Source organism: Lampetra planeri, chromosome 45 (genome assembly GCF_965212315.1).
Source record: "Lampetra planeri chromosome 45, kcLamPlan1.2.h2, whole genome shotgun sequence".
Taxonomy (NCBI): domain Eukaryota; kingdom Metazoa; phylum Chordata; class Hyperoartia; order Petromyzontiformes; family Petromyzontidae; genus Lampetra; species Lampetra planeri.
The window spans coordinates 338,957-365,873 of record NC_136151.1 but is presented as its reverse complement, the minus strand read 5'-3'; the positions used below and the strand labels follow the sequence as shown (position 1 = coordinate 365,873).

Genomic DNA, 26,917 nt, shown 5'->3' with positions numbered 1-26,917 from the left:
CTCTCAGACTCAACACACACACTCACACTCTCAGACTCACACACCCACACACTCACACTCACACTCTTAGACTCACACACACATACACTCACCCTCACACTCTCAGACTCACACACACACTCACCCTCACACTCTCAGACTCACACACTCACTCACCATCTTAGACTCACACACACACTCACACTCACACTCTCAGACGCACACACATACACACACTCTCACACTCTCAGACTCACACAAACACTCTCACACTCTCAGACTCGCACAAACACACTCTCACACTCTCAGACTCTCAGACTCACACACACACACACTCTCAGACTCTCAGACTCACACACACACTCACTATCACACTCTCAGACTCACACACGCACACACTCACGCTCACACTCTCAGACTCAAACACACACAAACACTCACGCTCACACTCTCAGACTCACACACACACACACTCACCCTCACACTCTTAGACTCACACACACATACACTCACTCTCACACTCTCAGACTCACACACACACTCACTCTCACACTCTCAGACTCACACACGGACACACTCATGCTCACACTCTCAGACTCACACACACACAAACACTCACGCTCACACTCTCAGACTCACACACACACACACTCACCCTCACACTCTTAGACTCACACACACATACACTCACTCTCACACTCTCAGACTCACACACACACTCACTCTCACACTCTCAGACTCACACACGGGCACACTCATGCTCACACTCTCAGACTCACACACACACACAAACACTCACGCTCACACTCTCAGACTCACACACACATTCACCTTCATACTCTCAGACTCACACACACACACTCACACTCTCAGACTCTCAGACTCACACACATACACTCACTCTCACACTCTCAGACTCACACACACACACTCTCACACTCTCAGACTCTCAGATTCACACACACACTCTCAGACTCACACACACACATACACTCACTCTCACACTCTTAGACTCACATACACACACACACTCTCACACTCTCAGACTCACACACACACACTCACTCTCACACTCTCAGACTCACACACACTCTCAGACTCACACACACACTCACTCTCACACTCTCAGACTCACACACATACACTCACTCTCACACTCTCAGACTCACACACACACACTCTCACACTCTTAGACTCTCAGACTCACACACACAAACTCTCACACGCTCAGACTCACAAACACACTCTCAAACTCTCAGACTCACAAAAACACACACTCAATCTCACACTCTGAGACTCACACACATACTCACTCTCACACTCTCAGACTCACACACACACACTCACCCTCACACTCTCAGACTCACACACACAAACACTCACTCTCACACGCTCAGACTCACACACACACACACTCACTCTCACACTCTTAGACTCACACACACATACACTCACTCTCACACTCTCAGACTCACACACACTTACACTCACTCTCACACTCTCAGACTCACACACACACTCACCATCTTAGACTCACACACACACTCACACTCTCAGACACACATACATACACTCACCCTCACACTCTCAGACTCACACAAACACACTCTCACACTCTCAGACTCTCAGACTCACACACGCACACACTCACTCTCACACTCTCAGACTCACACACACATACACTCACTCTCACACTCTCAGACTCACACAAACACTCTCACACTCTCAGACTCACACAAACATACTCTCACACTCTCAGACTCTCAGACTCACACACACACACACTCTCAGACTCTCAGACTCACACACACACTCACACTCACACTCTCAGACTCACACACGCACATACTCACGCTCACACTCTCAGACTCACACACACACACACACTCATGCTCACACTCTCAGACTCACACACACACACTCACCCTCACACTCTTAGACTCACACACACATACACTCACTCTCACACTCTCAGACTCACACACACATTCACCCTCATACTCTCAGACTCACACAAACACACTCACACTCTCAGACTCTCAGACTCACACACACTCACCCTCACACTCTCAGACTCACACACACAAACACTCACTCTCACACGCTCAGACTCACACACACACACACTCACTCTCACACTCTTAGACTCACACACACATACACTCACTCTCACACTCTCAGACTCACACACACTTACACTCACTCTCACACTCTCAGACTCACACACACACTCACCATCTTAGACTCACACACACACTCACACTCTCAGACACACATACATACACTCACCCTCACACTCTCAGACTCACACAAACACACTCTCACACTCTCAGACTCTCAGACTCACACACGCACACACTCACTCTCACACTCTCAGACTCACACACACATACACTCACTCTCACACTCTCAGACTCACACAAACACTCTCACACTCTCAGACTCACACAAACATACTCTCACACTCTCAGACTCTCAGACTCACACACGCACATACTCACGCTCACACTCTCAGACTCACACACACACACACACTCATGCTCACACTCTCAGACTCACACACACACACTCACCCTCACACTCTTAGACTCACACACACATACACTCACTCTCACACTCTCAGACTCACACACACATTCACCCTCATACTCTCAGACTCACACAAACACACTCACACTCTCAGACTCTCAGACTCACACACACATTCACCCTCACACTCTCAGACTCACACACACACACTCACACTCTCAGACTCTCAGACTCACACACATACACTCACTCTCACACTCTCAGACTCACACACACACACTCTCACACTCTCAGACTCTCAGACTCACACACACACTCTCAGACTCGCACACACACACTCACTCTCACAGTCTCAGACTCACACACACACTCAGTCTCACACTTTCAGACTCGCACACACACACTCTCAGACTCACGCACACATACACTCACTCTCACACTTTCAGACTCACACACACACTCACCATCTTAGACTCACACACACTCACTCTCACACTCTCAGACGCACACACATACACTCACTCTCACACTCTCAGACTCACACACACACACACTCTCAGACTCTCAGACTCACACACACACTCACTCTCACACTCTCAGACTCACACACGCATACACTCACGCTCACACTCTCAGACTCACACACACACTCACTCTCACACTCTCAGACTCACACACACACACACACTCACCCTCACACTCTTAGACTTACACACACTCACTCTCACACTCTCAGACTCACTCACACACTCACTCTCACACTCTCAGACTCACACACACACACTCACCCTCACACTCTCAGACTCACACACACAAGCACTCACTCTCACACTCTCAGACTCACACACACACACACTCTCAGACTCTCAGACTCGCACACACACACACACACACACTCACCCTCACAGTTTCAGACTCACACACACACTCAGTCTCACACTCTCAGACTCGCACACACACACTCTCAGACTCAGGCACACATACACTCACTCTCACACTCTCAGACTCACACACACACACACACTCTTACACGCTCAGACTCGCACACACACTCTCAAACTCTCAGACTCACAAAAACACACACTCAATCTCACACTCTCAGACTCACACACACACACTCTCACACTCTCAGACTCTCAGATTCACACACACACTCTCAGACTCACAAACACATACACTCACTCTCACACTCTTAGACTCACATACACACACACACACACACTCTCACACTCTCAGAATCACACACACTCACTCTCACACTCTCAGACTCACACACACTCTCAGACTCACACACACACTCACTCTCACACTCTCAGACTCATACACATACACTCACTCTCACACTCTCAGACTCACACACACACACTCTCACACTCTCAGACTCGCACACACACACACACACTCACTTTCACAGTTTCAGACTCACACACACACTCAGTCTCATACTCTCAGACTCGCACACACACACTCTCAGACTCAGGCACACATACACTCTCTCACACTCTCAGACTCACACACACACACACAGTCTCACACGCTCAGACTCGCACACACACTCTCAAACTCTCAGACTCACAAAAACACACACTCAATCTCACACTCTGAGACTCACACACATACACTCATTCTCACACTCTCAGACTCACACACACAGACTCACTCTCACACTCTTAGACTCACACACACATACACTCACGCTCACACTCTCAGACTCACACACACACACTCACCCTCACACTCTCAGACTCACACACACACACACTCACACTCAGACTCACACACATACACTCACTCTCACACTCTCAGACTCACACACTTACCCTCACTCTCTCAGACTCACACACACACACTCTCACACTCTCAGACTCACACACACAGACTCACTCTCACACTCTCAGACTCACACACATACACTCACTCTCACACTCTCAGACTCACACACACACACTCTCAGACTCTCAGACTCTCAGACTCACACACACACACACACACTCTCAGACTCTCAGACTCGCACACACACACTCACTCAGTTTCAGACTCACACACACTCAGTCTCACACTCTCAGACTCGCACACACACACTCTCAGACTCAGGCACACATACACTCACTCTCACACTCTCAGACTCACACACACACACTCTCACACGCTCAGACTCGCACACACACTCTCAAACTCTCAGACTCACAAAAACACACACTCAATCTCACACTCTCAGACTCACACACACACACACTCACACTCTCAGACTCTCAGATTCACACACACACACTCTCAGACTCACACACACATACACTCACTCTCACACTCTTAGACTCACATACACACACACACACTCTCACACTCTCAGACTCACACACACACACTCACTCTCACACTCTCAGACTCACACACACTCTCAGACTCACACACACACTAACTCTCACACTCTGAGACTTACACACATACACTCACTCTCACACTCTCAGACTCACACACACACACTCTCACACTCTCAGACTCTCAGACTCACACACACACACACTCTCAGACTCTCAGACTCGAACACACACACACTCACTCTCACAGTTTCAGACTCACACACACACTCAGTCTCGCACTCTCAGACTCACACACACACACTCTCAGACTCAGGCACACATACACTCACTCTCACACTCTCAGACTCACACACACTCTCACACGCTCAGACTCGCACACACACTCTCAAACTCTCAGACTCACACACACACACTCACCCTCACACTCTCAGACTCACACACACAAACACTCACTCTCACACTCTCAGACTCACACACACACACACTCTCAGACTCTCAGACTCGCACACACACACACACTCACTCTCACAGTTTCAGACGCACACACATACACTCACTCTCACACTCTCAGACTCACACACACACACACTCTCAGACTCTCAGACTCACACACACTCACTCTCACACTCTCAGACTCACACACGCATACACTCACGCTCACACTCTCAGACTCACACACACACTCACTCTCACACTCTCAGACTCACACACACACACACACTCACCCTCACACTCTTAGACTTACACACACATACACTCACTCTCACACTCTCAGACTCACTCACACACTCACTCTCACACTCTCAGACTCACACACACACACTCACCCTCACACTCTCAGACTCACACACACAAACACTCACTCTCACACTCTCAGACTCACACACACACACACTCTCAGACTCTCAGACTCGCACACACACACACACACACACTCACTCTCACAGTTTCAGACTCACACACACACTCAGTCTCACACTCTCAGACTCGCACACACACACTCTCAGACTCAGGCACACATACACTCACTCTCACACTCTCAGACTCACACACACACACACACACACTCTTACACGCTCAGACTCGCACACACACTCTCAAACTCTCAGACTCACAAAAACACACACTCAATCTCACACTCTCAGACTCACACACACACACTCTCACACTCTCAGACTCTCAGATTCACACACACACTCTCAGACTCACACACACATACACTCACTCTCACACTCTTAGACTCACATACACACACACACACACTCTCACACTCTCAGAATCACACACACACACTCACTCTCACACTCTCAGACTCACACACACTCTCAGACTCACACACACACTCACTCTCACACTCTCAGACTCATACACATACACTCACTCTCACACTCTCAGACTCACACACACACACTCTCACACTCTCAGACTCGCACACACACACACACACTCACTCTCACAGTTTCAGACTCACACACACACTCAGTCTCACACTCTCAGACTCGCACACACACACTCTCAGACTCAGGCACACATACACTCTCTCACACTCTCAGACTCACACACACATACACACACTCTCACACGCTCAGACTCGCACACACACTCTCAAACTCTCAGACTCACAAAAACACACACTCAATCTCACACTCTGAGACTCACACACATACACTCATTCTCACACTCTCAGACTCACACACACAGACTCACTCTCACACTCTTAGACTCACACACACACACACTCACCCTCACACTCTCAGACTCACACACACACACACTCACTCTCACATTCAGACTCACACACATACACTCACTCTCACACTCTCAGACTCACACACTTACCCTCACTCTCTCAGACTCACACACACACACTCTCACACTCTCAGACTCACACACACAGACTCACTCTCACACTCTCAGACTCACACACATACACTCACTCTCACACTCTCAGACTCACACACACACACTCTCACACTCTCAGACTCTCAGACTCACATACACACACACACACACTCTCAGACTCTCAGACTCGCACACACACACACTCACTCAGTTTCAGACTCACACACACACTCAGTCTCACACTCTCAGACTCGCACACACACACTCTCAGACTCAGGCACACATACACTCACTCTCACACTCTCAGACTCACACACACACACTCTCACACGCTCAGACTCGCACACACACTCTCAAACTCTCAGACTCACAAAAACACACACTCAATCTCACACTCTCAGACTCACACACACACACTCTCACACTCTCAGACTCTCAGATTCACACACACACACTCTCAGACTCACACACACATACACTCACTCTCACACTCTTAGACTCACATACACACACACACACACTCTCACACTCTCAGACTCTCACACACACACACTCACTCTCACACTCTCAGACTCACACACACTCTCAGACTCACACACACACTAACTCTCACACTCTGAGACTTACACACATACACTCACTCTCACACTCTCAGACTCACACACACACACACTCTCAGACTCTCAGACTCGAACACACACACACTCACTCTCACAGTTTCAGACTCACACACACACTCAGTCTCGCACTCTCAGACTCACACACACACACTCTCAGACTCAGGCACACATACTCACTCTCACACTCTCAGACTCACACACACACTCTCACACGCTCAGACTCGCACACACACTCTCAAACTCTCAGACTCACAAAAACACACACTCAATCTCACACTCTGAGACTCACACACATACACTCATTCTCACACTCTCAGACTCACACACACAGACTCACTCTCACACTCTTAGACTCACACACACATACACTCACACTCTCAGACTCACACACACACACTCACCATCACACTCTCAGACTCACACAAACACTCACTCTCACACTCTCAGACTCACACACACACACTCTCACACGCTCAGACTCGCACACACACTCTCAAACTCTCAGACTCACAAAAACACACACTCAATCTCACACTCTGAGACTCACACATATACACTCATTCTCACACTCTCAGACTCACACACACAGACTCACTCTCACACTCTTAGACTCACACACACATACACTCACGCTCACACTCTCAGACTCACCCACACACTCACCCTCACACTCTCAGACTCACACACACACACTCACGCTCACACTCTCAGACTCACACACACACAATCACCCTCACACTCTCAGACTCACACACACAAACACTCACTCTCACACCTCACACTCTCAGACTCACACACACACACACTCACTCTCACACTCTTAGACTCACACACACATACACTCACTCTCACACTCTCAGACTCACACACTTACCCTCACTCTCTCAGACTCACACACACACTCTCACACTCTCAGACTCACACACATACACTCACTCTCACACTCTCAGACTCACACACACACACACGCTCATACTCTCAGACTCTCAGACTCACACACACACACACTTTCAGACTCTCAGACTCGCACACACACACACACACTCACTCTCACAGTTTCAGACTCACACACACACTCAGTCTCACACTCTCAGACTCGCACACACACACACACTCTCACACGCTCAGACTCGCACACACACTCTCAAACTCTCAGACTTACAAAAACACACACTCAATCTCACACTCTCAGACTCACACACACACACTCTCACACTCTCAGACTCTCAGATTCACACACACACTCTCAGACTCACACACACATACACTCACTCTCACACTCTTAGACTCACATACACACACACACACTCTCACACTCTCAGACTCACACACACACACACTCTCACACTCTCAGACTCACACACACTCTCAGACTCACACACACACTCACTCTCACACTCTCAGACTCACACACATACACTCACTCTCACACTCTCAGACTCACACACACACACGCTCACACTCTCAGACTCTCAGACTCACACACACACACACACATTCTCAGACTCTCAGACTCGCACACACACACTCACTCTCACAGTTTCAGACTCACACACACACTCAGTCTCACACTCTCAGACTCGCACACACACACTCTCAGACTCAGGCACACATACACTCACTCTCACACTCTCAGACTCACACACACACACACACTCTCACACGCTCAGACTCGCACACACACTCTCAAACTCTCAGACTCACAAAAACACACACTCAATCTCACACTCTGAGACTCACACACTTACACTCACTCTCACACTCTCAGACTCACACACTTTCCCTCACTCTCTCAGACTCACACACACACTCTCACACTCTCAGACTCACACACATACACTCACTCTCACACTCTCAGACTCACACACACACACTGTCACACTCTCAGACTCTCAGACTCACACACACACACACTCTCAGACTCTCAGACTCGCACACACACACACTCACTCTCACAGTTTCAGACTCACACACACACTCAGTCTCAGACTCGCACACACACACTCTCAGACTCATGCACACATACACTCACTCTCACACTCTCAGACTCACACACACACACACTCTCACACGCTCAGACTCGCACACACACTCTCAAACTCTCAGACTCACAAAAACACACACTCAATCTCACACTCTCAGACTCACACACACACACTCACACTCTCAGACTCTCAGATTCACACACACACTCTCAGACTCACACACACATACACTCACTCTCACACTCTTAGACTCACATACACACACACACACTCTCACACTCTCAGACTCACACACACACACACTCTCACACTCTCAGACTCACACACACTCTCAGACTCACACACACACTCACTCTCACACTCTCAGACTCACACACATACACTCACTCTCACACTCTCAGACTCACACACACACACGCTCACACTCTCAGACTCTCAGACTCACACACACACACACTCTCAGACTCTCAGACTCGCACACACACACTCACTCTCACAGTTTCAGACTCACACACACACTCAGTCTCACATTCTCAGACTCGCACACACACACTCTCAGACTCAGGCACACATACACTCACTCTCACACTCTCAGACTCACACACACACACACACTCTCACACACTCAGACTCGCACACACACTCTCAAACTCTCAGACTCACAAAAACACACACTCAATCTCACACTCTGAGACTCACACACTTACACTCACTCTCACACTCTCAGACTCACACACTTTCCCTCACTTTCTCAGACTCACACACACACTCTCACACTCTCAGACTCACACACATACACTCACTCTCACACTCTCAGACTCACACACACACACTCTCACACTCTCAGACTCTCAGACTCACACACACACACTCTCAGACTCTCAGACTCGCACACACACACACACACACACACTCACTCTCACAGTTTCAGACTCACACACACACACTCAGTCTCACACTCTCAGACTCGCACACACACACTCTCACACTCATGCACACATACACTCACTCTCACACTCTCAGACTCACACACACACACACTCTCACACGCTCAGACTCGCACACACACTCTCAAACTCTCAGACTCACAAAAACACACACTCACTCTCACACTCTCAGACTCACACACACACACTCACTCTCACACTCTCAGACTCACACACACTCTCAGACTCACACACACACTCACTCTCACACTCTCAGACTTACACACATACACTCACTCTCACACTATCAGACTCACACACACACACTCTCACACTCTCAGACTCTCAGACTCACACACACACACACTCTCAGACTCGCACACACACACACTCACTCTCACAGTTTCAGACTCACACACACACTCAGTCTCACACTCTCAGACTCACACACACACTCTCAGACTCAGGCACACATACACTCACTCTCACACTCTCAGACTCACACACACACACACACTCTCACACGCTCAGACTCGCACACACACTCTCAAACTCTCAGACTCACAAAAACACACACTCAATCTCAAACTCTGAGACTCACACACATACACTCATTCTCACACTCTCAGACTCACACACACAGACTCACTCTCACACTCTTAGACTCACACACACATACACTCACGCTCACACTCTCAGACTCACACACACACTCACACTCTCAGACTCACACACACAAACACTCACTCTCACACTCTCAGACTCACACACACACACTCTCAGACTCTCAGACTCGCACACACACACACACACACACTCACTCTCACAGTTTCAGACTCACACACACACTCAGTCTCACACTCTCAAACTCGCACACACACACTCTCAGACTCAGGCACACATACACTCACTCTCACAGACTCACACACACACTCTCACACGCTCAGACTCGCACACACACTCTCAAATTCTCAGACTCACAAAAACACACACACAATCTCACACTCTTAGACTCACACACACATACACTCACGCTCACACTCTCAGACTCACACACTTACCCTCACTCTCTCAGACTCACACACACACTCTCACACTCTCAGACTCACACACATACACTCACTCTCACACTCTCAGACTCACACACACACACGCTCATACTCTCAGACTCTCAGACTCACACACACACACACTTTCAGACTCTCAGACTCGCACACACACACACACTCACTCTCACAGTTTCAGACTCACACACACACTCAGTCTCACACTCTCAGACTCGCACACACACACACACTCTCACACGCTCAGACTCGCACACACACTCTCAAACTCTCAGACTCACAAAAACACACACTCAATCTCACACTCTCAGACTCACACACATACACTCACTCTCAGACTCTCAGACTCACACACACACACACTCTCAGACTCTGACTCGCACACACACACTCACTCTCACAGTTTCAGACTCACACACACACTCAGTCTCACACTCTCAGACTCGCACACACACACTCTCAGACTCAGGCACACATACACTCACTCTCACACTCTCAGTCTCACACACACACACACACACACTCTCACACGCTCAGACTCGCACACACACTCTCAAACTCTCAGACTCACAAAAACACACACTCAATCTCACACTCTGAGACTCACACACTTACACTCACTCTCACACTCTCAGACTCACACACTTACCCTCACTCTCTCAGACTCACACACACACTCTCACACTCTCAGACTCACACACATACACTCACTCGAACACTCTCAGACTCACACACACACACTCTCACACTCTCAGACTCACACACACACACACTCTCAGACTCTCAGACTCGCACACACACACACACTCACGCTCACAGTTTCAGACTCACACACACACTCAGTCTCACACTCTCAGACTCGCACACACACACTCTCAGACTCATGCACACATACACTCACTCTCACACTCTCAGACTCACACACACACACACTCTCACACGCTCAGACTCGCACACACACTCTCAAACTCTCAGACTCACAAAAACACACACTCAATCTCACACTCTCAGACTCACACACACACACACTCTCACACTCTCAGACTCTCAGACTCACACACACACTCTCAGACTCACACACACATACACTCACACTCTCAGACTCACATACACACACTCTCACACTCTCAGACTCTCAGACTCACACACACACTCTCAGACTCACACACACATACATTCACACTCTCAGACTCTCAGACTCACAAACATACACTCACTCTCACACTCTCAGACTCACACACACACACTCCCACACTCTCAGACTCTCAGACTCACACACACACTCTCAGACTCACTTACACACACACACTCTCACACTCTCAGACTCACACACACACACTCACTCTCACACTCTCAGACTCACACACACTCTCAGACTCACACACACACTCACCCTCTCAGACTCACACACACACTCAATCTCACACTCTCAGACTCACACACATACACTCACTCTCACACTCTCAGACTCACACACACACAGACACTCACTCTCACACTCTCAGACTCACACACAAAACTCACACACAAAACTCACATCTCACACTCTCAGACTCACACTCAGACTCACACACACACTCACCTCTCACACTCTGACTCGCACACACACTCAAATCTCACACTCTCAGACTCACACACACATACACTCACTCTCACACTCTCAGACTCACACACACACTCTCAGACTCACACACACACAGACACTCACTCTCAGACTCTCAGACTCACACACAAAACTCACACACAAAACTCACATCTCACACTCTCAGACTCACACACACATACACTCACTCTCACACTCTCAGACTCACACACACATTCACCCTCATACTCTCAGACTCACACACACACACTCACATTCTCAGACTCACACACACACACTCACACTCTCAGACTCTCAGACTCACACACATACACTCACTCTCACACTCTCAGACTCACACACACACACACTCTCACACTCTCAGACTCTCAGACTCACAAACATACACTCACTCTCACACTCTCAGACTCACACACACACACACACTCCCACACTCTCAGACTCACACACACACTCTCAGACTCACTTACACACACACACTCTCACACTCAGACTCACACTCTCACTCACACACACACACACTCACCTCTCACACTCTGACTCGCACACACACTCAAATCTCACACTCTCAGACTCACACACACATACACTCACTCTCACACTCTCAGACTCACACACACACTCTCAGACTCACACACACACAGACACTCACTCTCACACTCTCAGACTCACACACAAAACTCACACACAAAACTCACATCTCACACTCTCAGACTCACACTCAGACTCACACACACACTCACCTCTCACACTCTGACTCGCACATACACTCAAATCTCACACTCTCAGACTCACACACACATACACTCACTCTCACACTCTCAGACTCACACACACACTCTCAGACTCACACACACACAGACACTCACTCTCACACTCTCAGACTCACACACAAAACTCTCACACAAAACTCACATCTCACACTCTCAGACTCACACACATATACACTCACTCTCACACTCTCAGACTCACACACACACACTCACTCTCACACACACATATACTCACTCTCACACTCTCAGACTCACACACACACACTCTCACACTCTCAGACTCACACACACACACTCACTCTCACACCCTTAGACTCACACACACACACACTCACCCTCACACTCTTAGACTCACACACACATACACTCACTCTCACACTCTCAGACTCACACACACATTCACCCTCATACTCTCAGACTCACACACACACACTCACACTCTCAGACTCACACACACTCACACTCACACTCTCAGACTCTCAGACTCACACACATACACTCACTCTCACACTCTCAGACTCACACACACACACTCTCACACTCTCAGACTCACACACACACACACTCTCACACTCTCAGACTCTCAGACTCACACACACACACTCTCAGACTCTCAGACTCGCACACACACACACTCACTCTCACAGTCTCAGACTAACACACACACTCAGTCTCACACTCTAAGAATTGCACACACACACACTCTCACACGCTTAGACTCGCACACACAATCTCACACTCTCAGACTCACACACACACTCTCAGACTCACACACACACTCTCAGACTCACACACACACAGACACTCACTCTCACACTCTCAGACTCACACACAAAACTCACACACAAAACTCACATCTCACACTCTCAGACTCACACACACATACACTCACTCTCACACTCTCAGACTCACATACACACACACACTCTCACACTCTCAGACTCACACACACACACACTCACTCTCACACACACATATACTCACTCTCACACTCTCAGACTCACACACACACACACACACTCTCACACTCTCAGACTAACACACACACACTCACTCTCACACTCTTAGACTCACACACACATACACTCACTCACTCTCACACTCTCAGACTCACACACACACACACTCACCCTCACACTCTCAGACTCACACACACATACACTCACTCTCACACTCTCAGACTCACACACACATTCACCCTCATACTCTCAGACTCACACACACACACTCACACTCTCAGACTCACACACACTCACACTCACACTCTCAGATTCTCAGACTCACACACATACACTCACTCTCACACTCTCAGACTCACACACACACACTCTCACACTCTCAGACTCTCAGACTCACACACACACTCTCAGACTCACACACACATACACTCACTCTCACACTCTCAGACTCCCATACACACACACTCTCACACTCTCAGACTCACACACACTCACCCTCTCAGACTCACACACACACTCACTCTCACACTCTCAGACTCACACACATACACTCACTCTCACACTCTCAGACTCACACACACACACACTCTCACACTCTCATACTCTCAGACTCACACACACACACTCTCAGACTCTCAGACTCGCACACACACACACTCACTCTCACAGTCTCAGACTAACACACACACTCAGTCTCACACTCTAAGAATTGCACACACACACTCTCAGACTCACGCACGCATACACTCACGCTCACACTCTCAGACTCACACACACACTCTCACACGCTTAGACTCGCACACACACTCTCAAACTCTCAGACTCACACAAACACACACTCAATCTCACACTCTGAGACTCACACACATACACTCACCCTCACACTCTCAGACACACACACACACTCACGCCCACACTCTCACTCACACACATACTCACTCTCACACTCAGACTCACACACATACTCACCTCTCACACTCTGACTCGCACACACACTCAAATCTCACACTCTCAGACTCACACACACATACACTCACTCTCACACTCTCAGACTCACACACACACTCTCAGACTCACACACACACAGACACTCACTCTCACACTCTCAGACTCACACACAAAACTCACACACAAAACTCACATCTCACACTCTCAGACTCACACACATATACACTCACTCTCACACTCTCAGACTCACACACACATACACTCACTCTCAGACTCACACACACATTCACCCTCATACTCTCAGACTCACACACACACACTCACACTCTCAGACTCACACACACACACTCACACTCTCAGACTCTCAGACTCACACACATACACTCACTCTCACACTCAGACTCACACACACACTCTCACACTCTCAGACTCTCAGACTCACACACACACTCTCAGACTCACACACACATACACTCACACTCTCACACTCTCAGACTTACATACACACACTCTCACACTCTCAGACTCTCAGACTCACACACACACTCTCAGACTCACACACACATACATTCACACTCTCACACTCTCAGACTCACATACACACACACACTCTCACACTCTCAGACTCACACACACACACTCACTCTCACACTCTCAGACTCACACACACTCTCAGACTCACACACACACTCACCTCTCACACTCTGACTCGCACACACACTCAAATCTCACACTCTCAGACTCACACACACATACACTCACTCTCACACTCTCAGACTCACACACACACTCTCAGACTCACACACACACAGACACTCACTCTCACACTCTCAGACTCACACACAAAACTCACACACAAAACTCACATCTCACACTCTCAGACTCACACACACATACACTCACTCTCACACTCTCAGACTCACACACACATTCACCCTCATACTCTCAGACTCACACACACACACTCACACTCTCAGACTCACACACACACACTCACACTCTCAGACTCTCAGACTCACACACATACACTCACTCTCACACTCTCAGACTCACACACACACACACTCTCACACTCTCAGACTCTCAGACTCACACACACACTCTCAGACTCACACACACATACACTCACACTCTCAGACTCACATACACACACTCTCACACTCTCAGACTCTCAGACTCACACACACACTCTGACTCACACACACATACATTCACACTCTCAGACTCTCAGACTCACAAACATACACTCACTCTCACACTCTCAGACTCACACACACACACTCCCACACTCTCAGACTCTCAGACTCACACACACACTCTCAGACTCACTTACATACACACACTCTCACACTCTCAGACTCACACACACACACTCACTCTCACACTCTCAGACTCACACACACTCTCAGACTCACACACACACTCACCCTCTCAGACTCACACACACACTCAATCTCACACTCTCAGACTCACACACATACACTCACTCTCACACTCTCAGACTCACACACACACAGACACTCACTCTCACACTCTCAGACTCACACACAAAACTCACACACAAAACTCACATCTCACACTCTCAGACTCACACTCAGACTCACACACACACTCACCTCTCACACTCTGACTCGCACACACACTCAAATCTCACACTCTCAGACTCACACACACATACACTCACTCTCACACTCTCAGACTCACACACACACTCTCAGACTCACACACACACAGACACTCACTCTCACACTCTCAGACTCACACACAAAACTCACACACAAAACTCACATCTCACACTCTCAGACTCACACACACATACACTCACTCTCACACTCTCAGACTCACACACACATTCACCCTCATACTCTCAGACTCACACACACACACTCACACTCTCAGACTCACACACACTCACACTCTCAGACTCTCAGACTCACACACATACACTCACTCTCACACTCTCAGACTCACACACACACACACTCTCACACTCTCAGACTCTCAGACTCACACACACACTCTCAGACTCACACACACATACACTCACACTCTCAGACTCACATACACACACTCTCACACTCTCAGACTCTCAGACTCACACACACACTCTCAGACTCACACACACATACATTCACACTCTCAGACTCTCAGACTCACAAACATACACTCACTCTCACACTCTCAGACTCACACACACACACTCCCACACTCTCAGACTCTCAGACTCACACACACACTCTCAGACTCACTTACACACACACACTCTCACACTCTCAGACTCACACACACACACTCACTCTCACACTCTCAGACTCACACACACTCTCAGACTCACACACACACTCACCCTCTCAGACTCACACACACACTCAATCTCACACTCTCAGACTCACACACATACACTCACTCTCACACTCTCAGACTCACACACACACACACTCAATCTCACACTCTGAGACTCACACACATACACTCACTCTCACACTCTCAGACACACACACACACACTCACGCCCACACTCTCACTCACACACACACTCACCTCTCACACTCTGACTCGCACACACACTCAAATCTCACACTCTCAGACTCACACACACATACACTCACTCTCACACTCTCAGACTCACACACACACTCTCAGACTCACACACACACAGACACTCACTCTCACACTCTCAGACTCACACACAAAACTCACACACAAAACTCACATCTCACACTCTCAGACTCACACACATATACACTCACTCTCACACTCTCAGACTCACACACACACACTCACTCTCACACACACATATACTCACTCTCACACTCTCAGACTCACACACACACACTCTCAGACTCACACACACACACTCACTCTCACACCCTTAGACTCACACACACACACACTCACCCTCACACTCTTAGACTCACACACACATACACTCACTCTCACACTCTCAGACTCACACACACATTCACCCTCATACTCTCAGACTCACACACACACACTCACACTCTCAGACTCACACACACTCACACTCACACTCTCAGACTCTCAGACTCACACACATACACTCACTCTCACACTCTCAGACTCACACACACACACTCTCACACTCTCAGACTCTCAGACTCACACACACACTCTCAGACTCACACACACATACACTCACTCTCACACTCTCAGACTCACTCACACACTCACCCTCTCAGACTCACACACACACTCACTCTCACACTCTCAGACTCACACACATACACTCACTCTCACACTCTCAGACTCACACACACACACACTCTCACACTCTCAGACTCTCAGACTCACACACACACACTCTCAGACTCTCAGACTCGCACACACACACACTCACTCTCACAGTCTCAGACTAACACACACACTCAGTCTCACACTCTAAGAATTGCACACACACACTCTCAGACTCACGCACACATACACTCACGCTCACACTCTCAGACTCACACACACACACACACACTCTCACACGCTTAGACTCGCACACACACTCTCACACTCTCAGACTCACACACACACTCTCAGACTCACACACACACATACACTCACTCTCACACCTTCAGACTCACACACACATACACTCACTCTCACACTCTCAGACTCACACACACATACACTCACCCTCACACTCTCAGACTCACACACACACACACACTCTCAGACTCACACTCACATACACTCACACACACACTCTCAGACTCACACACACATACACTCACTCTCACACTCTCAGACTCACACACACACTCACACTCTCAGACTCACACACACACACTCACTCTCACACTCTTAGACTCACACACACATACACTCACTCTCTCACTCTCATACTCACACACACACTCACTCTCACACTCTCAGACTCACACACACATACACTCACTCTCACACACACACACTCACTCTCACACTTTCAGACTCACACACACACACACACTCTCACACTGTCAGACTCACACACACACTCAGCGCGGCATTCAGGGGGGGGGCAGTTGGATGAGTGGGCGTGTTTACCTTCCCCCCACCCTCCCCGACATCCTCAACCCCCTTAACTATCGGCCCCTCCCCCTTGCTTAGGCACCTCCCCTTACCACCCTCCCTCAGGCCCCTCCGCTGACCCCCCTTCCTTAGGCCCCTCCCCTGACCAACCCCCCCCATATCCTTAAGCCCCTCCCCTGGCCCCCCTTCCCTTAGGCCCCTCCCCTCTCCGTACCCGGCAGTAGGTCTCCACCAATCAAAGTGCTGTTTGTATTATATATTTATTTATGCCCGACAGTCTGACAGATAAAAAATCCCTGGTGGGCAGTGTGGAACATTGTTCCTACCTTTATAACTACACAGCTCAGTGGGGCCTTACCAGGTTAAAAAAAAAATTGTAGCTTAAATTTACTCCTGGGATGTGGTTAGGGATGGCGCGCGGTGCAGCTATGCGGTGTTCGTGCCTCTGCGTTTGTGCCGGTGCGCGACCTCCCATGCAGCAGAACAGCTGCACTACAGTTCCACCCCGAGAATCCGTGCACTCTCTATGTGTTTTTTTTTGCCACAGGAGTAGAACTCGCAGTGCCGAGTTACCTGACGTCATGACAGGCTTACTGATGCGGTTATCGAATGCGGTGAACATAGTTAACTTTGAGTTTGAAAGTGAATGCTATAGTTACGAGGCTTCAAAGTGATTGCGCTGCAGGAAATTCGATTGAATTAATTATGACCTCCACGACTTCCGCACTGGGTGGAGGTCACGGAGCCACACCCAGACATGGTACCTGCGCCTTCCTGTGAGCGGTATACATCCGCTTCAAGTACTTTTCCGCCTCATTTATCTTCTCCTCCACTGCTCGTGTTTCCTCCCCTACGTACATCTGTAATCAGAGACGAGACATCACCACAGGGAGACTCCAGTCCCCTGAGCCACCCCTCACACCGCCCTACCCTCCACACCGATCCCTCCACAGTGTAGGCCCTCATCTCCATGCTGCTCCTGCATGGTGATTGAGACGGGGGGGAATGGGGAGTGGAAAAACTGATACCTCGTTACAGCAGCAGCCGGTGGGAACCGTACTGGCTTAGTGTCTGCACCGACTTGGACCCAAGAGCCCATGTGCCCACAGCTGTCTAGTCTAGAAGATAAATCTAATAGAATTGTCAGGTGGCTGTGATATCGGTCCCCAATCTCTGTCCACATTAATCTTTTATACGGCAATTATATTTAGTGAGAGCCTAACATACAATAAATTCTGAATCTGTTTCCTGAAACGCCAACCAAGAGTGTAGCTACATATGCAAATAGACAGATTCATACGAGAGAGCATGAACACACAATTGTTTTTTTCATCAGCCTAGTGACAAAAAATGGTCCGCTCATGTTGCGGTGTCTCACTTTGAGGGCCTCACCTTCCGTGTCTCGTGCTCGTCCTTCAGTGTGGTGACATCATGTCCTTTGTGTTCACCTGCGATGTTGCAAGATGAGCAGACCAAGCTGCTGTCTACTGTGCAGTAGAATTTCAACTCCTCACTGTGCTCAGGGCATAGTCGCTCGTCCAAGCTTCCAGTGGGATCCACAACGGCGTGGTCTTTCAACCTTGAATTATCCAAGTGAGGCTTAAAATGGGAAAAACAGTAGGACATCTCACATCTCAGGCAGGTCTTCATTGCAGGAGTCTGGCCGTCACCGCAGATGTCACACACGACGGTCATGGCCATTTTGTCTCCAACTCTGAGCTGCTCCGCCAGGTTGGTGAGTGCCACGTTCTTCCTCAGCTGGGGTCATGCAGAGAAGGCCACTCGGCACTGCGGACAGCTGCTCGCCGTATCCCAGGCGGCCTCCAGGCACCGGAGGCAGAACGAGTGCAGCTCAGCGTTTACGGGCAGACGAACGTGCCCCGGCAGATGGAGCAGCACAAATCACTGTCCACACTCTCACTGGGAGTCGCGCTGGCCATGAATCATGACTTCACTTGGATTGCTCGCTGTGTGGTTCAGAGAGACGCTGGACCAGTACCTCCCTTTATAGCGACGGTGAAGAAGGAAGTAAAAACCTTAAGCTATTTTAATTGTCGTCATTTACATCACGAGACACTGCCTGGAATTTGAACTCCCGGCCTTGGTGCACAAACACCAGCCTCAAGATTTACACGGATACCGTACCCATCTCCATAGATCTAAATCAGAGCTTTGTTGTCCATATACATCAGAGAGAAGACTCAATTTTGATGTTTCTGATATGAGGTGAGTAAAGAGAGATAAACTCATTCTTCCACAGCATAGGGCATGCTGTCTGTACCGTTAGCACTAAACTCCTAATCCAGCAGAGACCCGAGTTCGATTCCCACTCACGGCCACCACCAACACCAGCAGTTACCTGAACCAGTCCTGGGCCTCATCCCCAAGGTCAACTCATTGCTTGTGTTGCGATCAAAACTTAGTAGTTTTTTGTTATTTTTGTTATTTTCTTTGAACCTATCTACGTGACTTTACCGAAAGACCCAAGAATACATACGTGTACTATTGATATGTATAGGTAAGTTGCTCCAGAAGTTGTTACACCTGCAAGTTGTTTATGGTAGATAAAGGATGCCGTGGACTTTACACCTGAGTTGGACTCTAAACCTGACCTGCACTGCACTAAACACGTGGCCTGGATGTATTTGATTATCTTACGAACTGGCATAAGTGTGGCCATGGTGTGCGAAGTCGTAATAAAACCTTCCTCGAAAAGTTTACCCATGCGAGGTAAGAGGATCGCATAATACCCATGTCTCATGGAACATCTCCACTACCAGGCAACATTGCCACATTTGCAAAGATGCTATTGACACGTGGCCAATGTAATTATCAAATATACTGTTTCTATTCTATTTTTGAATAGTGTATATGTCTCTTACCTATAATTCTTAAATATGTTATTGTTAGTTTAAATGTTCGGTTAAAACATTTAGTTTCATTGGTCCACACCCGAGACAGCTTTGCAAACATGATGCCTTGTATAAAGGTGTCAGTTTTTGTACCAGTTGAAAGGGTAAAAACCTATTACTATATTTTGCCACTGGTTAAGGAGGTCTCATAGTGTAAATGCTTACCCCGAGCTCTCAATACTCTGATAGTGCGCTGTTTTTGAGTTGTACGCCTTTTGGCGTCAACTGGTCTAACACCAATGGAGACTAGGCTCTAAGAAAAGCTGTCTCGGGTGTGGACCAATCAACTTCAAGGACAGTGCATATCATTATCAGAGTTGTTTCTTTTTGTTTGTATTTTGACTGCTTGTGTTGTGGTTATTTCAAACATGATGCCTTGTATAAAGGTGTCAGTTTTTGTACCAGTTGAAAGGGTAAAAACCTATTACTATATTTTGCCACTGGTAAAGGAGGTCTCATAGTGTAAATGTTTACCCCGAGCTCTCAATACTCTGATAGTGCGCTGTTTTTGAGTTGTACGCCTTTTGGCGTCAACTGGTCTAACACCAATGGAGACTAGGCTCTAAGAAAAGCTGTCTCGGGTGTGGACCAATCAACTTCAAGGACAGTGCATATCATTATCAGAGTTGTTTCTTTTTGTTTGTATTTTGACTGCTTGTGTTGTGGTTATTTCAAACATGATGCCTTGTATAAAGGTGTCAGTTTTTGTACCAGTTGAAAGGGTAAAAACCTATTACTATATTTTGCCACTGGTTAAGGAGGTCTCATAGTGTAAATGCTTTCCCCGAGCTCTCAATACTCTGATAGTGCGCTGTTTTTGAGTTGTACGCCTTTTGGCGTCAACTGGTCTAACACCAATGGAGACTAGGCTCTAAGAAAAGCTGTCTCGGGTGTGGACCAATCAACTTCAAGGACAGTGCATATCATTATCAGAGTTGTTTCTTTTTGTTTGTATTTTGACTGCTTGTGTTGTGGTTATTTCAAACATGATGCCTTGTATAAAGGTGTCAGTTTTTGTACCAGTTGAAAGGGTAAAAACCTATTACTATATTTTGCCACTGGTAAAGGAGGTCTCATAGTGTAAATGCTTACCCCGAGCTCTCAATACTCTGATAGTGCGCTGTTTTTGAGTTGTACGCCTTTTGGCGTCAACTGGTCTAACACCAATGGAGACTAGGCTCTAAGAAAAGCTGTCTCGGGTGTGGACCAATCAACTTCAAGGACAGTGCATATCATTATCAGAGTTGTTTCTTTTTGTTTGTATTTTGACTGCTTGTGTTGTGGTTATTTCAAACATGATGCCTTGTATAAAGGTGTCAGTTTTTGTACCAGTTGAAAGGGTAAAAACCTATTACTATATTTTGCCACTGGTAAAGGAGGTCTCATAGTGTAAATGCTTACCCCGAGCTCTCAATACACTGATAGTGCGCTGTTTTTGAGTTGTACGCCTTTTGGCGTCATCTGGTCCAACACCAATGGAGACTAGGCTCTAAGAAAAGCTGTCTCGGGTGTGGACCAATAAACTTCAAGGACAGTGCATATCATTATCAGAGTTGTTTCTTTTTGTTTGTATTTTGACTGCTTGTGTTGTGGTTATTGCAAACATGATGCCTTGTATAAAGGTGTCAGTTTTTGTACCAGTTGAAAGGGTAAAAACCTATTACTATATTTTGCCACTGGTAAAGGAGGTCTCATAGTATATTTTTACTCCTCGGTTTAAATATATACAGATATTAGTTGGGTTGGTTCTGTTGATTTATAACCGAGTGTGGTTTTCTGTAATACAGGGGTTTTTTTTGGTTAGATTGTGTAAATATAAATGTGTCGCTAAATCCACCACCACCCAACACAGACAATTTGTAAGGTTTGGCACGTAAACAGAACATTCCAATTCGTTACTAGTCTAGTGGTTTAACGCGTGCCAAGGGAGGTAATTGTAAACACGTGCGGGCTGGGAACAGTGGGGTTGTATCGGGACATGCTGGTGTTGCTGGGGGACAACGGGAGAGACGGAGACGGCCCGTTAGGCAATTATGGATGCAGGGCAGTGATTGGCCGGTTGTTGTTGTCAGGGACAAGGTGGCGCCTTTAAGTCTGGGAATGGGGACAGGTGGCAGCAGGGGCTGGGGGCGCGGGGCGTTGGGGAGGACGCCAGTTAATTAATTGGAAATTAATAGGGACGGGGATAAATATGGGAGGGTCAGAGAGAGACGGGGAGATGTGCTGAGAGCTGGACGGAGACGGTCGGAGCAGAAGATACAAGAAGAAGTATAGGGTAGCAGTGGAGTAGAAGAAGTACAGAGTAGCAGTGGAGTAGAAGAAGAAGTATAGGGTAGCAGTAGAGATGGAGACGAGGAAGGTACGAGAGGTAGAATAGGGTAGCGGTGGAGCAAGGGAAAAGGAGGTGACGAGAGGATGGATAGGCTAGCAGTGGAACGGGAACGAGAGAGACGGTCGAAGTGAGACGAAGAAGCCGAGAGAGAGAGACAGTCAGAGTGAGATGGAGAAGCCGAGAGAGAGCGACGGCTGGAGTTGGACGGAGAAGCAGAGAGAGGGGAGTCGGGAGAGACGGAGAGAGAGGGAGGAACGGAGCGAGCGAGGCCGGTGAAGCGCGGCAAGCGAGCGGAGAACGCGCTGGACAATGGTGGCGAAATGTGCTGAGTTGGATAAAATAAAGTGACGACAGAAAAGGAAGAAGTTTTCCGCGTAAAGTTCAGCAATACACTAGTACAGCACACTAGTATGTTGGAGAGTAAATCGACAACATTTACAATCTGTCACCTGATGATGCTGGTTGTAATTACTGGTGAAAGTCGTACTCAGATTGTAAAAGTTGTGGATTTACTCTCCAACACACCAGTGTGCTGTACTAGTGTAGTGTTAATACTTATGTAGTGGTGGTACGTGCTGGCGGGGAGGATCGTGAGACAGCGCGTGGTGGGTGGCTACATCACGGTCCGCAGGCGGGTGTCCACATCGCGGTCCGCATAGGCCCTGCCCCCTGGAGCGGAGGGCTATGTAAGGCGATGTGCGGGGGCACTCGGGGAGTCGTTAACCAGTGAAGACAGAAGACGGAGGAAGAGATAGGCCCTGAGACCCCTAGCCCCGCTGCCCTTGTAAGGGCCGGGACTTTGTGAGGCTCAGAGGCGAGGCCTTGGGATGCACGGCCTGACGTCCTTGTAAGGGCCGGGCTGTGTAACCCAGTGGTCGAGACCCGTGCCCTGGCAAGGCGGGTCCGATATTTCCCTGTGGGGAGAGCGTAGCAGGAGAGCCTGAGTGCGAGGCAGAGTTTAGGCACGCGTACCCTACGGGAGAGATTGAGTGCGTGGCCGAGTTAGGCACGCGTAGCGTAGGTGTTATCTCGGCTGTGCCTGTTACTGCAACAAGTGTTAATAAATAAGTGCTGCCCCGTCAACTCGTCTCCCGCCATTTTTGAGATATTACACTTACACAATCCAGGGGTAAAATACCCAAAGGATCACAGGTTATTGTTAAAGGTAACGCAAGGAAAAAGAAGGCTGGGCGAGAGAGGGAACGCCCATGAGGTGAGTGGTATCATCACTGGATGATGTGGGGCAATTCAGGGAGCTTCCTGGTGGGATTTGGAGTGGAGTGGTCGCACGCAGCGTGAGCTCGTGGGAAATAAAGAGGAGTGTGTCAATCTCAACCTTCGTTGGGTGGACTTATTACAACTGGTGGTAGCGGTGAGATCATGAAGACGCCTCGATGCGGTAACCGAAATAATCCCGACCGAGATGCCAGCGAAGAGAGAGAAGAATGCGCCTCCACTCCCAACAGCCCAAATAGCCGTCATCCGGAGATGGAGTCGGGATGGCTCCTCAAACCATAAGGAGATGGTGAAAGGCAAGGAGTGACTAATCTGAGAGCTCTCCACCCCACGAGAAAATGAGGCCCTTTACAGACCGAGTTGATCAACTCACAGAGGCGGTAATGCTTCTCCTGCAACAGTTGCCGGAAGACAAGATGGCGGCTCGTCCGGCGGTAGCCCGCTTGGTGCCCAAAGCGGCTTCTTCTTCTCCTTCAGTTCCAGCAGGAGAAACCCAGAAGTGGGGACGGCATGAGCAACAGCGATGGTCGCCAACCACAATGGAGAGTGGGAGACATCGGCGTCAGGGACAGAGGAGCCAGTGCTGTTGATGGGTAAGAGCCAGACACCACGATTGACGGGATCCAACTTCCCCGGGCTGGTGAGCCCATCGGAGGCTGTGAAATAGGCTGAAAAATGTAAGGACGGAAAAAATCAGCCTCCAGGGGGAGCAGAATAAAATTTGGTGGGAACAACACCGAGGGCTGCCATCGGAATTGAAATGGCGTGAAACATGCCAGACCCAGCAGTAATGGCCACCACGAACGCTAGCAGCAGAGTGTGGGAACCATGCAGAGAAGCACTAGAACAATGGTCCAAAGTGCGTGCA

The 26,917-nt window shown here is 48.6% G+C and overlaps 1 protein-coding gene across 1 annotated transcript in view; it reads right to left on the bottom strand.

Moving 5' to 3' along the window:
* LOC144732961 (tripartite motif-containing protein 16-like) overlaps nt 1-22,112 on the bottom strand; it is a 35,178-nt gene extending 13,066 nt beyond the window's left edge. Inside the window, exons 1-2 of the mRNA XM_078614632.1 lie at nt 20,962-22,112; nt 20,334-20,429 (exon numbers count right to left, since the gene is read on the bottom strand). Of these exons, the coding sequence (XP_078470758.1) occupies nt 20,334-20,429; nt 20,962-21,270 (405 nt within the window). The 5' untranslated portion in view covers nt 21,271-22,112. The remainder of the gene's footprint in view (nt 1-20,333; nt 20,430-20,961) is intronic.
* Nucleotides 22,113-26,917: the final 4,805 nt, after the last annotated feature.